This window comes from Zalophus californianus, chromosome 4 (assembly GCF_009762305.2).
Source record: "Zalophus californianus isolate mZalCal1 chromosome 4, mZalCal1.pri.v2, whole genome shotgun sequence".
Taxonomy (NCBI): domain Eukaryota; kingdom Metazoa; phylum Chordata; class Mammalia; order Carnivora; family Otariidae; genus Zalophus; species Zalophus californianus.
Window position 1 is genome coordinate 158,170,037 of NC_045598.1, and position 15,089 is coordinate 158,185,125.

At 44.9% G+C, this 15,089-nt stretch overlaps 1 protein-coding gene across 3 annotated transcripts in view; it reads right to left on the minus strand.

Moving 5' to 3' along the window:
- The window catches only part of DPYS (dihydropyrimidinase), a 70,330-nt gene extending 55,919 nt beyond the window's left edge, over nucleotides 1-14,411 (minus strand). For 2 of the 3 annotated variants that reach the window (XM_027614565.2, XM_027614478.2), the window contains exons 1-2: nucleotides 14,093-14,411; nucleotides 2,174-2,332 (exon numbers count right to left, since the gene is read on the minus strand). In XM_027614565.2, coding sequence (XP_027470366.2) covers nucleotides 2,174-2,332; nucleotides 14,093-14,356 — 423 coding nt within the window. In that variant the 5' untranslated portion in view covers nucleotides 14,357-14,411. The remainder of the gene's footprint in view (nucleotides 1-2,173; nucleotides 2,333-14,092) is intronic. The other variant, XM_027614397.2, reaches the window with a different exon arrangement.
- Nucleotides 14,412-15,089: the final 678 nt, after the last annotated feature.

A 15,089-nucleotide genomic window follows, 5' to 3' on the forward strand; every position in this document is an offset into this window, starting at 1 on the left:
TTTCTACCATGAGTATAATTTTTTTTAAAGATTTTATTTATTTATTTGACAGAGAGAGAAAGAGAGAGCACAAGCAGGGGGAGCAGCAGAGGGAGAGGGAGAAGCAGGCTCCCTGCCAAGTGGGGAGCTCGATGCTGGGCTCGAGCCCAGGACACTTAATGACTGAGCCACCCAGGTGCCCCTTGAGTATATTATTTTTATAGTCAGAAAAAAAATGCCTTGAACATTGTTAGCACATGCACATGATGGGCTTCCAAATGCAGGCATGGTGGCTTAAGCCTTACTGCTCTGAAAGCGTGGTACCTGAACCAGCAACCTTGGCATCACCTGGGAGTTGGCCGGAAATGCAGATTCTCAGGCCCTGCCCCAGATCTGCTGCTATGGGTTGACTTGTGCACCCCCTAAAATTCATATGTTGAAGTCCTAACCCCGAGTACCTCAAAATGGGACCTTATTTGGAAACGGAGGCATTGAGATCACATCAGTAGAGATGAGGTCGTGAGGGTGGGCCCCAATCCAAGATGATTGGTGTCTTCATAAAAAGGGGGAATTTGGACACAGACATGCACACCGGGGAACGCCATGTGAAGACCAAGGCAGAGACGGGGTGTTGTTTCTACAAATCAAGGAACACCCAAGATTACCTGCAAGGCACGAGAAGCCGGGGAGGGGCCTCTACCGGATTCTCCCTCACAGCCCCCAGAAGGAAGCAACCCTACCAACATCTTCATCTCAAACTTTGGGTCTCCAGAATGGTGAGACAATAGATTTCTGTTGTTTAAGCCACTCAGTCTGTGGTTCTTAGTCACAGCAGTCCTAGCAAATGAATACATTTTCTGAACTTAATGGGTGCTTTGGCAATTCCACCAGGTAACCATCAGCATATTAACGTGTGAGAAACTCTGGTGAGGGCAAACGTCTTCACCCTTGGTTTATGTTGTAAAATACGAGTGGGAGGAAGGAAGGAGAGAGGGAAGGAGGAAGGGAGGGAGAAAGGAGGAAAGCAAGAAGACCCTAAAAGCAGAAAAGAGATTAGATGCATCACTTAGAATGGTGTTTTGGGAGAAAAATTAACTTTTGCTGTGGACTGTAAACCTTGCTATTATGTTTGCAGAGCCATTGGTTAAAGATTAATTACTTGTTTTATATCAATTCGGTTCCTAAAGCCCAACTTCGAGGGGGGAAGTGCGGACATAAGTTGCACGGTAACTTCAAATAAGATCACCCTTGTGAACACTTTCTGGCAAAAGGATTTCCGAATTAAGTCCGATGTGGAAAAACAGGTTGGCAGTTGAAGTTCAAGTAAAAATTTCTTCCAAAGTACACGTGCATGTTTTTTGTGAGGAGAAATAAACATGTCTTAACATCTCTCAAAACTATCTTTTCTATCTGAATTCTGTGGTCCTTTCTGCCACGGCCTAAATGGTTAGCAGATAAGGAGAGCTGGTTTCAGCTCTGCCATCGAAGGATCTGGGTGGGCCCGTGTTGATAGAGAACAGAGCAGGAAGGGCACCAGGTTAGGCTATGGCTGGGAGACAGCCTTCAAAACGTTCCTGTTCTCTCCCTTCTTCTTTTTTTCCTCCAGATATTAAACATTTCTAATACAAGTTCTACTCTGTGGGAAAATACTGCTTAAAAGAGCTTGGAGGTGTTAAAATTGAGAAGTTCAGTACTTTTAAAAATTATGGCTAAAGGGCGCCTGGGTGGGTCAGTTGGTTGAGCGACTGCCTTCGGCTCAGGTCATGATCCTGGAGTCCCGGGATCGAGTCCCACGTCGGGCTCCCTGCTCGGCGGGGAGTCTGCTTCTCCCTCTGACGCTCCCCCCCTCATGCTCTCTCTATCTCATTCTCTCCCTCAAATAAATAAATAAAATCTTAAAAAAAAAAATTACAGCTAAAGATTTTACAATCCATGGATCGTGTATTAGGAAAAGCTATTGTGAATGGGTATAAGGATGTAACCTATCACCTTTATATGCTTTAGTTTTTCAAGTTGATAATACTTCAGAGGATTCCAAATTCAAAAGGTACAAAGGAATATGTAAGGAAAAGTCCTCCCTCTAATTCTGACTTCCAGTCACCCAGGAAGCAACTGATATCACCAATTTCCTAGGGGAGCAAGGGCTAGGGGACTAAATGGAAGAAATCCACCCCCCCCACCCCCGGTGGTTCACCTGGTCACTCCACCATGTCACCGCCACATGAAGGCTGTAGTCGCAGCAGACTTTGGGGTCAGCCCAGCTTCGCCAGGTCTCGAAGGCCTGGAGGAGGGAAGCGCCTTTCTGAGGAATGGCAAAATCAATGATCATGGTGGTGCCTCCTGCCAGGGCGGCCTGGAATAACAAGAGGGTTTCAACAGGTTAGCCATCAATTTTCTAGCTGAGTCATTTATCTCCTTGAACGCTATGCACTGGCAAGCACTTGGGCGAGCTTGAGGGGGTCCAGGAAATTGCGCAACAATGCTGCTTGTTTAAAAGACCCAGAGGGACATGGGGCGCCTGGGTGGTTCAGTCAGTTAAGCATCTGCCTTCAGCTCAGGTCATGATCTCAGGGTCCTGGGCTCAAGTCCCCCTGCCCCCCAGTTCCTGCATTCATTCTGTCTCTTTCTCACAAATAAATAAAATTTTAAAAATAAATAAATAAAAGACCCAGAGGGACATGAATAGACTTTCCATAAATTAAAGTTGGAAGTACTGAAATTGCTGGAACTGTTTTGAAAAATGACATGTCTGATGAAAAGAAAATGGCTTTGGCCCAAACAAAATTCTCGGACTGCAAACTCTCAGCAGAAAAACTGAGATGAAAAAACAGAGAAGAACGCAAAACTTTTTCTTCTCCAGAAAACTAGATTCATTATTGTGAAATCTCATTTCATGACAATCAGTCTTGGTGAATTGTATCTCCAACTGCCCGTGCTGCCTGCAGAATCCCCGGAGACTCACATGGTGCCCGCTTCACCTTCATTCCCCACAACCAACTGTCTTTCCTTAACTCCCAACTGGCCCCTCTAATCCAGCTCCACTGCTCTGGTCTTAGTTCAACCTCTTGTCATTCTTCCCCTTGATTGTAATATTTCAGGTTTTGCTTCCATTCCCTACAATACAAACTCCTCGGGGCAAGTAGAAAGAAGCACATTCCAAAGCACAAAGGTTAAAACTGAATGCTTTTCACCACCTCTGGAATGAAGTTGAGTCTTCATAACAGGGTCTACAAGGCCACACATGATCTGGCTCAACTCATATTTTCCTTGGTATATTATAGTATATTATGTTAACTTACGACTAATTTTAAAAGTAAGTTAAGTAAGTTGCTTAATGAAGTGTCTTTGATGAACTACTGAAATTGATTTTACTTAAACTAAAATCATGAGGTGGTTAATGTGCTTTTAACTGTTATGGTCAAACAAGGTAAGTGAGGAAAACAAATGAGCAGAGAGGGATGCTCATGCAGTCGTTAAGGGCATTGACCAGGGAGGCTGACTGACTCCAGGGCTGGAAGCTCAGATTCAGTGCTTATCAGCTGGTAATCCACCAGCCCCTCTCCCAGGTCCCTCTGTCTACACCCCCATCACCCTCCCTGCAAAGCTGCCCAGATACACGGAGCAATCCCATGTCCCACCTGGTTTACTAGCTCTATTCTTGCTTACTTCAATAGATTTTTTATTTTTCCCCTAAGTCACTTGGCCCCACTCCAATTCTTTTTGCTCTCAAAAAATCTCACTTTTTGTACAGGATCCTATACTTTGTCTCTACCTTTAGATAACATTGCCTTATTCATGGCAAACAATACCTATTTGCATTTCTTAAGAAATCCCTATTGGTTCATTACAGTCGTGACAATACTAGAAAAAAAATCCTCAGGTTCTGTATTTTTATTTGAATGCAGATTAATCTTCTTGCCTTTTTCCTTCTTAAAGTGTTTTCCCAGTGCATCGCAGACATCCCTTGAGGACAAAGGGCATTTTTCTAACAGCAAGTGCTGTTAATTAAAGTGTTAGAAGAAAGTACTTTTTTAGTGTCTACTGAACTATAAAATCAAGCTTAAAGAACTATTCTTTCCATTCTTTCCGTATTAAGTCTTCCACATTCAGGATGCGGGCAAACCAGACACACTGCTGATGGAACTACAAGAAGATGGTGCAGCCGCTTTGGAAAGCAGTTTCTCAGAAAGTTAAACCTGGAGTTACCCTATGAGCCAGCAAGTCCAAGCCTAGGCATGTAGCCCAGAGAAATGAAAACATGTCCACACAAAAACCTGTACGCAAATATTCAGAGCAGCATTATTCATAATAGTCCCAAAGTGGAAACAACCCAAATATCCATGAACTGATGAATGGATAACGAAATGAGGGAGAGGAACACTATGGAATCTTATTCGACCAGACGGAGGAAGCACTGGCACACGCTGTGGATGAACCTTGAACACATTACGTTAAGTGAAAGAAGCCAGTCACAGAGGATCACATACTCTCTGATTCCACTTGTATGAAATATCCAGAAAAGGCAAATCCACAGAGACAGTAAGTAGGGTCGTGGTTGCCTTGGGCTGGAGGGGTTGAGTACTTTCTTTTTGGAGAGATAAAATGTTTTAACACTGACTTTGGTGATGGTTGCCCAATTCCAGGAATATACTAAAGACCACTATTAAGGTATACCTTAAATGGCTGAACTTTACTATATATGAATTTTATCTTAATGAAATTGTTACCAAAAAAAAAAAAAAAGGTCTACCACATGTAAGCCATTACAGGGAATGAGAGGGGGTGGGAGGGCCCACAAATAATCAGACAAAGGTTCTCTGCGTGGGTGTCTATAGTCTGGAGGCGGAGAGGGAAATATGAGTAAATCAATCAGTTTGTAATAACAGGTAGCAAGTATACTTCTACAAGAAGCAGTGGTATAGAGATTGCTAAGGGCAGGTAAAAATTGTTAAGCTCCTTAGAAGGAGTCCAGGGGAAAGACCACTGGGAATTCAAGAGGGAAGGATAAACAGACCAGAGGAAACGTGGACTTAAATTAGTATTAGGACACACACATGAAGTTGCCAACAGGATAAGGATATCTCACTTGCAGTGAGCACTTACTATGTGCCAGGAACTATTGTGATGTTCTAACTTTTATACTCATCTCACCAGATCTGCAGGAGGTAATATTTTAGCCCCATTTTAGGGTTGAGGAAACCCAACAGAGCACTCTTAATAACTTGACAAAGGCGGGACTGGAACCACATCATCAGGCTCCAAAGCCTATGCTTTGAGGAACAACCAATAGCATGGGGTCACTCTGAGGAAGGGCCCAGGAGGAAAATCCGGCAGCTCTGCAGAAAGTGGTAAAGGGCAGAATTGAATTAAGACCTAGACTAGGGTTAACTCAAAGCATTGGTTCCAACAAGAGGAAGGCTGTGCTATCAGCCTGGGCGACAGGGCTCTGAGTAGATTCTCACTGGGATGACTGATGGTGACAAATGAGGAGACAGAGGAGGGAGGCAGCTCTGGCGTGAAGGGGGAACATGAGTATGGTGTGTAACATCCTGAGAGTGAGAGGCCTGGGCACATGTCCACTCTGTGTATTTGCACACAGAGAGAAACGCAGACCTGACCCTGAGGAGCCAGCAAGGGCAGGAGAAGTTTGTGGCAGTCGCCTTGGAGAGGATGCCAGAGGGGTCCTGAGGGTGGCCGAGATGACCCCAGGACAGAGAAGGGAGACATGATAATATAAATCACAATGCATGCTCGAGAACATTCCAACACTTAGCAGGAAAGCAACAGTACCGAACCAAGACAACCATTTACAAAGTGACTGTTTCTGGGTGGCGTGATGGCAGGTTGTTTCAATTTCCCTCTAGTTAAATTTTATTTTTAATATTTGCTAACTTTTCTATAACAAAGCACAAGTTTTACAAGAAGAAAAAACGGCTTTACAGATAGATGATCAACATGCATGCCTATGCTATATAAATAAAGTAGAGACTGTTGCTGGTGCAGATGTGATGGTCAAAGGGCCATTTTCTAAAACGACAGCAGACTGAAATTCCTGGGGCTACAATTTGCAAGCTCCCAAATCAGGATTTATCACACCTGCTCCACCTCCCTAGTTCCCCGGGAGCAGGAGAGAGAGAGGAGAACTGCCACTCACCTCTACTTTGTTTCTTCTTGTTCTGTTTCTCCTCCACGCCCTTCCTCCCTCTCCTCCCCTCAACACGGGAACACATTTCGAGAAGCTCTACTGAATGGAAGAGGGTGTGGACAGATGTATGGAAAACAAATCAGGGGGACATGAGCCACTCACCACAGGGGGGCCCCACTGCCACCCTGGGTCCTGGCGATCAGCTGCTGGCCACGGTCTGCGCCCCAACCTCCTCTGAACCTCCTTCTCCCCCTCCTCTCCTGGTCTCTCCGGTTACCCAGGGTCCTTTCACTGCCCAAGGTTACCTCAAACGCCCGAATATTATTTCAGTGTTATTTCCTTCCACTAGATCCAGGGAGCCACAGGCTAGAGTGGCAGATCTGTAATCCCAAATAGGGTGTTAAGGAGACATGTTCCTCCCAGGAGGTACTGACCTCTTCAAAGAAGAGCTTGTAAATGCCCAGGCCTGGGTTAAGCGTCCTATACACATTAGATATTTAATTAAGCCTTGCAGTCTGGAAAGGTAGGAATGCTTTTCACTTTAAAGCTGAAGATGTTGAGGCTCAGAGATGTCGAATGACTCCCCAAGGTTACATGGAGGAGCATACAACTCTGAGGGTTAAGTCTTACTTTCAGCCTACTCTGGGCCTCAACCCTATGCAAGCCATTTTCCCTCAGCCCCTCTTCCATGTCCTGGGATCTGATTTCCAGCCAGTTGCCCCAGGTCATTGGTGAATCATTCCTTTGAGAAATGCAGAGGTTGATAAAAGTAAATCACGCACTTAGGAAACCAAATGCCTTACAAAACAAAACAAATGCCATCAGACTGTGAATTGGAAAGCCACAAATGAAACACAGTTTTATATGGCTCAGTTGATGTTCATCACTGTGACAATCACTACTGAAATAAATGTGTCCCTAGAAAATTAATAAGGAAGGGCTCTGTACTAGTGCTCCTTCACCTTCACGCATCTATGGGCCCTGGAAGAATCTCTTTTATTCAGCAAACCAAAGGGTCAGAACATCACCTTCCTAGGCCACCTCAGATATTTTCAGGATCTGTCTAACCGTTTTTATCATCAGATCCTTTTAATTTCACTTCACAAATATTCTTCAGGGTTTACCTAACATTTGAGGAATGAAAAGAGTTAGGGAGGGGAGGGAGAACCAGTAAAGGGTGAAAATTTCTCTCATATTTCTGGGTGAACCTGAATTGTTTCCTTTGTTTTTACTGCTGATTGACTTCACTCCGCTTTTATTTGTCAGATAGCCAAACAAAATGTATTTACCTTATCTAATCTTGGCTCATAAATCAATTCTTTCAGCTCCTAATTACTTCCGGCTGTTCTCCCTTGAAAACCTTCCAATTTATCTAAAACCTTCTTTTGGGAGGAGGAGAGCATGTGCTTATCAGGTGCAAATGTGATAGAACATACATTGAGATAAACTCCAACCAACAGCAGGGCCACAATATTATATAACACAAGATTCTATTTAAGAATGTGTTAGGTTGTAGGGCGCCTGGGTGGCTCAGTTGGTTAAGCGACTGCCTTCGGCTCAGGTCATGATCCTGGAGTCCTGGGATCGAGTCCCGCATCGGGCTCCCTGCTCAGCGGGGAGTCTGCTTCTCCCTCTGACCCTCTTCCCTCTCGTGCTATCTCTCATTCTCTCTCTTTCAAATAAATAAATAAAATCTTAAAAAAAAAAAAAAAGAATGTATTAGGTTGTAAATCGTTATTGAAAGCATCCCAAGCATCGTCTTCCTTTTGACGGGATCACCAAATTTTCATTTCTAAGCTCATCCTGGAACAAGTGACTTTGTCTCATTAAAATCAATCATAGGACCTGATCAATCAACCCAAGTAAAGCAGAAGGAAATCCAAGAGGACATTTGAGCCTTAGGGAGAAATCCTGGACTGAATTCTCAGCTTTCTCATAGTCGCTAAGACTTATGAAAACAAACTTCATGATCCCAGTTTATGTTCCAACTCCAGAAGCACATTCGGCTTTGTAAAGACAGCCTCTGCATTGCCTGTCTCCTTGTGTCCCTGAGTCTGACATATTAACTGCACCACTGTCCATCCAACTTTGCAAACCAGACTGAGGAGTCACCCTTGACATTTATCCCTCTTCTTCTTGACATCCCCAGATCCAACCCACTGGCAAGCCCAGCTCTCCCCCAACCCCCGTGGGCTGCCTCCTACATATTCCATGAATCTCTCTCCTTCCTGCGTCTTCACCTCTGCTGCTCAATGCCATCTACATCCTCTGACAGGACTAGAGCAGTAGCTCTTCACTGTCACCTCATCCCCAGCCATGTTTGCCACTGCCAATCTTTTATTGATTTCCCTTTGCTCTTAGAATGGAGAAAAGACAATTATATTACACATCCCATAAGGCTGAACTTCAGCTGACCCTTCCGCTTGCTCTTGAGTCACCTCCTTCCCAACCCATTCGCCCCACTCCAGTGACACCATCCCTCCCTCTCCTCGGAGAGCTCTGAGCTCCTTTCTTCCTCAGTGAGAGAGGTAAGAAGAAGCTCACACCTGCTCTTCCCTCCCCAGCCCTTCTTCTACTTGGTCCAGTGACTCTTAACCTTGGCTGCACACCAGCATCGTCTAGGGAAATTTATCCCATCCCTCAGAGATCCTGATTGGGTGGATATAGTTTCATCTCTGTCTGTCTTTTGCCCATTACAGTGCCTGGTACATAAATGTTCTTTAAATGTTTAAGGGAGTGTTAAAAAGAAAATCACAGTCCCAAGATGGAATGACTTACCCTAGGCCAAATCACCAAACCAGGGCTTAATACCTAATCAAACTGCAGTTTCAACCTCCCTCAGAAAAGTAGTCAGGAATTTTCTGGTCGGCGCCAATGAGGTAATCTGTCACATGGGCCCTCTCCATCCCCCAAAGTAAGAGGAGGTAATCTGCATGGTAAGACACCATGCCCCGCCCCCTCAGGAAACTGACCACTCGTGAAACAATCCTTTCTTCTCTTTTGCTAGTAACTTCCTGCCCCACTCTCCTTCCTACAAAAACCTTCCATTTTGTAAACTCCTCGTAGCTTCTTTCTACTTGCCAGATGGGATGCTGTCTGATTTTTGAATCGCTTAATAAAGACAATTAGATCCTCAGATTTACTCAGTTGAATTTTTGTTTTTTAACAGGAGAAAGGAAGGGAGGGATCAATGAATTTCCCCCAATAGCTACGAGATGGAATAATTTTGATGGTTCACTTTTCCAATAGCAAAATGAGAAAGCAGTGTAAGTTGCATGTTAATGTGACATTTCATTTCTTTTTCTTTTTTTTTAAGATTTTATTTATTTATTTGAGAGAGAGAGAATGAGAGATAGAGAGCACGAGAGGGAAGAGGGTCAGAGGGAGGAGCAGACTCCCTGCTGAGCAGGGAGCCCGATGTGGGACTCGATCCCGGGACTCCGGGATCATGACCTGAGCCGAAGGCAGTCGCTTAACCAACTGAGCCACCCAGGCACCCATGACATTTCATTTCTTAAAAATACTGCTAGCCCTGGCCATGTAATTTCCTGGTTCCTTCTAGAAACATGTTCATGTGGAATGTATACTCTAAGCGCCTAGGAAAGCGAAACACTCAGTTTTGTCCAAAGCCTATCACCTAATCAGTGTTAACTAGGATTGTTAATACAACAGATTGGAATCCATATTTGCCTCAAATGATTTGGTTTGTTTTTTTTTTAAAGATTACACTTTGTCTTACTTTAAACTAACTTTTTTTTTAAAAGATTTTATTTATTTATTTGAGAGAGAGAGAATGAGAGACAGAGAGCACGAGAGGGAAGAGGGTCAGAGGGAGAAGCAGACTCCCTGCTGAGCAGGGAGCCCGATGTGGGACTCGATCCCAGGACCCTGGGATCATGACCTGAGACAAAGGCAGACGCCTAACGACTGAGCCACCCAGGAGCCATTCTTTTTTTTAAATTCAAGTTGTTCTTCTAACCGATGCATCATTATACAGACAAGATAATGTTAACAACCCTGAGAGAAGAAGTGACTTGCCCAAGGTCACACAGTCAGCCCACACAGCCTCTGAAGCCCAGCCCACTCCAGCAAGCAACAGAAAGAGGGATTTGGCTGGCGACCAAGTTTTCTGAAGCCCAGTTCTCCTACAAGGTGAAGAAATTCTATAAATACACCACAAATGCATGCTTAATCACATACCTTCCACTGCCTTATTATAAGTAATCATCTTGATGGCACTTTACCAAAAAGTTCCAGAGCAAAGTATAATTTCCTTTCTTGATAATTTTGAAGATTTTTTGTCCTACACAAAAAAAAGTATTCTGCGTGTTTTCCCAATTAAAAAAAAAAAAGATCCTTCTGCCAGCTACTGATGCTGCCAGATTTTTAATGTGAGTCTACCTACTCCAAGCTGCATATATTCTGAATATTAATAAATATATATTTGAAAACTAGCCGAGCTTTTTTAATTTACTCTCTTATCACAGGATGTAGTAAAAGCAAAGTCATAATTTCTTCAACTTTAATTCACAATTTCCATTTGAATAAAAAATCCCACTGTTTTTCCCCACGGATATTGAATTATTGGAAGATGAGTGTACTTCTAGTATAGACCAACAAGATGAAATATGATTTCTTGAAAGCAGAACATTATTACTATTAGTTACATCAGATAAAAAGCTTTTACCTGTAATTAAGTAAATCAATCATAGGCTTTAACCCAACCTCTGCCATAAATTAGATTTACAAACTATGTAACCTTTGGTTGACCTATATTCCATTTTTTAAACTGGGCCACATCACAATCTGGTGATCAATAAATAGAATACCACAAACACTATCCCTTCTATGTGTCAGATGTTATAAATGATCAGCCCGGGGCATGCAGAAAGCAAACGTTTAGAGCCCATCTCCTGAAAGCATCATATATCATTTTTCCTCTATAGCTTTCTGTATGTGAGGTACCCATTTCTGTATCCTTAGAGATGATGTGGCCATCAATGCAGTATAAATGCCTCACAAACCTAACGCCTGAGATATGTATTTATTTTGATAACCTTAACTGCCTCTAGCTTTGGGAAGGTGAAGGGCTACTGTATTTCTTAAGGATGACTCTGCTCGATTTTGCATCTCACCCAGCGTTCTCATCCCATCACCTGCCACTCGGACAAATCTAAACATCACACGTTTTCCCAATAGTTTCAGAAAGGAAGAGAGCCTAGTAGGTAAGAGCTCTAGCAATGGTAGGCAGTAAGGAATTTGAAGAGCCACTTGGTCACTTACTGGTGTGTGACCTTAGGCAAGCGACTTAAATTTCAGTTTGTTCAACTGCAAAAGGAGATAAGAGCGTTGGCAGATGAACAGCTTAGCACAGTGCCTAGCACCCAGTGAGTGCTGGATAAAATAAATGGTACTTTAACCATATTAATAAGATGTTTTCAAGTGTAATATACAGCACAATCAGCATCTACTAAAGACTTCTTTGTTTCTATTTCTGGGAACTAGAAACTCCACCAACATTGCCTTGGGAATTATTGTGAAGACTATAAAAGAGGACAAGGTGACTCCATAACATTCTCCTTTCAGAACTCAGGCCAATACTTGAATGCTCATGTTTATCTATATTTACCCATCTAGTTCCATTTCATGGAACTAGGAACCTCTGTTTCTGGGTGCCGGAGAGGTTATCTCCTGGGATCCAACCAGTATTGAAGTAGACTTTTGTAACTTAGTGTCTTTGTGAGTACTGTTTAATGTTCAACATGAATTTAGCCCCCGCTAAATCTTTGACCTTAACATCTCTGACTATATTGTTTAATTAAGACCATTCTATTTAATTAAGATCCAAAGCTCATGAGTTGACAACCTTTAAGTATGGAAATACCTAGAGAATCAGCTGGTGGATAAGTTCTTTCAAATGCTGATGACTATAATACTATAATATGCTTCAAAGACCTGCCTTCTCACTATAGAATTGTAAATCTCTCCAACCTAGGAATCCCTGAATGGCCAGAGAACAACAGATAGAAGACTAAGAACCAAGTTTCAGGGCCTTGGGGCATGCACAGATAATCTTGAGAAAGGGAAGGAATGTTCCTCCTCTAGAGCATTCCCAACCCCACTTCCTGGCTGCATCTGTAGAACCCTGATAAGAAAAAGGGAGGTGCTGAGGGGAAATGATGCTAGTGGGCCTGGCAACTGATGGCCAGAAGGAATAGCTTTGCACCTGGTAAACGGGGGTGTCAATGGAGTGCCCCGCCACCAGCAAACCACTTTGTTAATGATGAGCCTGTGATAACAGAAAGTGTGTCTACTGTAACTGAAAACAACAGGTTACAAAATTTTATATACAGGTATACACACATACTCATACATACATGCATAATATGATCTCAATTATGTAAAATAAAGCATATTAGAAAGCATAAAAGCAATACACCCAAACAGCTGTCATGGAGTTAAGAGATTATGGGTAATATTTTTTTTTCCCAATTTTGTACCATCATGTATTGCTTTTATATCTGAAAATTTTATTTAAAATGTAAAAACTAAGTTCATTAAATTTTAAGAAATTTTACTTTTGAACAAAACGGCAAAATGAATATTCAATGTTCACAACAGATAATGATATGTCCTACAAAAAGACTTTGACCACTGCCCTGATGGTAAAGGTAAATAATTAGTAACTAGGAGTAAACTTTCCAAATCTTGATGTGAGCAGCAAGCCCCACACCCTTCTCTCTGGATCAAATGGTTCTTTTTTCTATTAAACATTCTACTCAATCATAGATGACTGAGAAATATGGAGGGGTGTGTGTGAAGAAAATAAAACTATTTGAGAGAAGTTAGTAAGGTAAATGAACTATCCTCCAAACTGCTCTGAAAGCCTGCACAACTAAGTAACCTGATCTGTTTCACACACAAGGGTTTAGGCCTTAAGCATATCAATACTTTCATTCTGGAAAGAGCCATTTTTCTCCCTGCAGCCCCAAAACGCAAACCTCAAGAAGGGTGAGGGCTGGGCTTAGCCAAAGTGCTGAGCGGGGTTTTAACTTTATGTAGCTGTTAGGCCGCCCAGTTCAACTCCAGATCTTGTTTTCAGGAGCTTTGCAGAAACGTTTAAGGTTCTTTTCATTGACCAGAACCTCTAGGCCTTTGCATCTAGAGAAACCCAAGCCTCTCCCACCTTGGTTTGGTGATCTGAAACTCCTGCACCAACAGCCAGGCTGCCCAGGTTCAAGCAGCAAGAATTAGATCCCTATTTGACGTCCCCAGGGCAAGCCTGTTAAGAGATGGGGCCAGGTTGCCTTGGGGCCAGTGTGAGTGCTGGGAGACCCTTCTGGAATATTTCTCTTCTAAATTCTTGTCGGGGGGCTGTCTTTTCTACCCGGGGGCTGGGGGGGGGGGGTAGGGTGTGGAGGCAAAGATTGTGGACGTCTTGGGCTTCCAGCCCGCCCAGATTTAACACGACCCAGCGCACGCTTTGAACTTGGAAGTCAGGGCACCAACTACTAGGTGAATGGATTTTTCATCTGGTTTTGGCTGGGGATGGAACACAGGGAGAAAATGGCTGGGAGTGCCCCCAAAACAAAAAGATGCCACAGATATTATGAAAGACGTGTGGACTTCCACAGAATACCAATGACGGTGGGGAGGGGAGTGAGGGGGGTACAGAGTGCAGAGAAATGAGGATGAGGGGACAGGTTGCCTTAATTTGTCAAATTACCCAGAGGGAGGAGTGGAGGGCGTCTGGCTCGGCCAGAGCTGGGCTGGTGGCCGCGAAAAGGGGCGCCTAGAAGAAGGGCGCGCGCGCGCGGGGAAGGTCAAGCCCGGCTCCACAGCCGTCGCTCGCTGCGGCAGGGCTCGCTCCGCAGCCCCCACCCCCAGCCCTTCCGCGCGGCGGCAGCGGCGGAAGGCCCCGGAGCTCGGCGGGGCGCCCGGGGCTGGAGGGCGCGGCGGCGCGGGTACCTTGGTGCCCTGGTGGAAGTCGTCCACGGACCGCGCGCCCATGAAGGGGAACTGCATGTGCGTGTGCGTGTCGATGCCACCGGGCAGCACCAGCTTGCCGGCGGCGTCGAGGACCCGCAGGCTGGCGGGCGCGCCCCCGGGCGGCAGCAGGTCGCGCCCGAGCGCCCGCACCACGCCGTCCTCCACCAGCACGTCGGCCACCTGCGAGAGGTCGTCGTTGACCACGCGCCCCCCGCGGATCAGGAGCCGCGACGCGGCCGCCATGGTGCGGGGGGAGGGGAGGGGAGGGGCGGCACCCTCGGCTCCGGCTCCGGCTCCGGCTCCGAAGCGCGGGCGAGCGCGGAGCCCCGGCACCCGGGCCGGTTTATCGACTGGCCGCGAGGGCGGACTCCACCCCGGGAGGGCTGGGCTGACTCTGGCAGGCTGCGACAGGCCGGCTCCGCGCCGCTCCCGCCCCGGGGTCCCGTCGCCCCGAGCCTGGGTGTCCGAGTCCTCCGACGGGAAAGTCTTGGAGTTTTACACATCTGTTTTCCTTTATAAGAAAAGGCACTTTGGGGGAAAGTGCCTGTATCCCTACCCTTGAAGACGAACGTGTGTCCCAAGACACACACACACACCCCACCTGCAGCAATGATAATACCCACGCCAGAAAGAACCAACACGCGCGCGCACACACACACACACACACACACACACACCCCACCTGCAGCAATGATAATACCCACGCCAGAAAGAACCAACACACACACACACACACACACACACACACACACACCCCCCACCTGCAGCAATGATAATACCCACGCCAGAAAGAACCACTTGATCTGGATTTCCTTGTAAAAATAGTCTTTATATGAAGAGCGAATCATCATCACACAATCCGAGTAATTGGCAGACACAGAGTGAAAGTTCAGAGTGAAATATTTAATCTATTTGAAAGTAAAGCGGTTTGATATAAACTATTGTCCAGATTTTAATGATGCAATACAGACTAGCA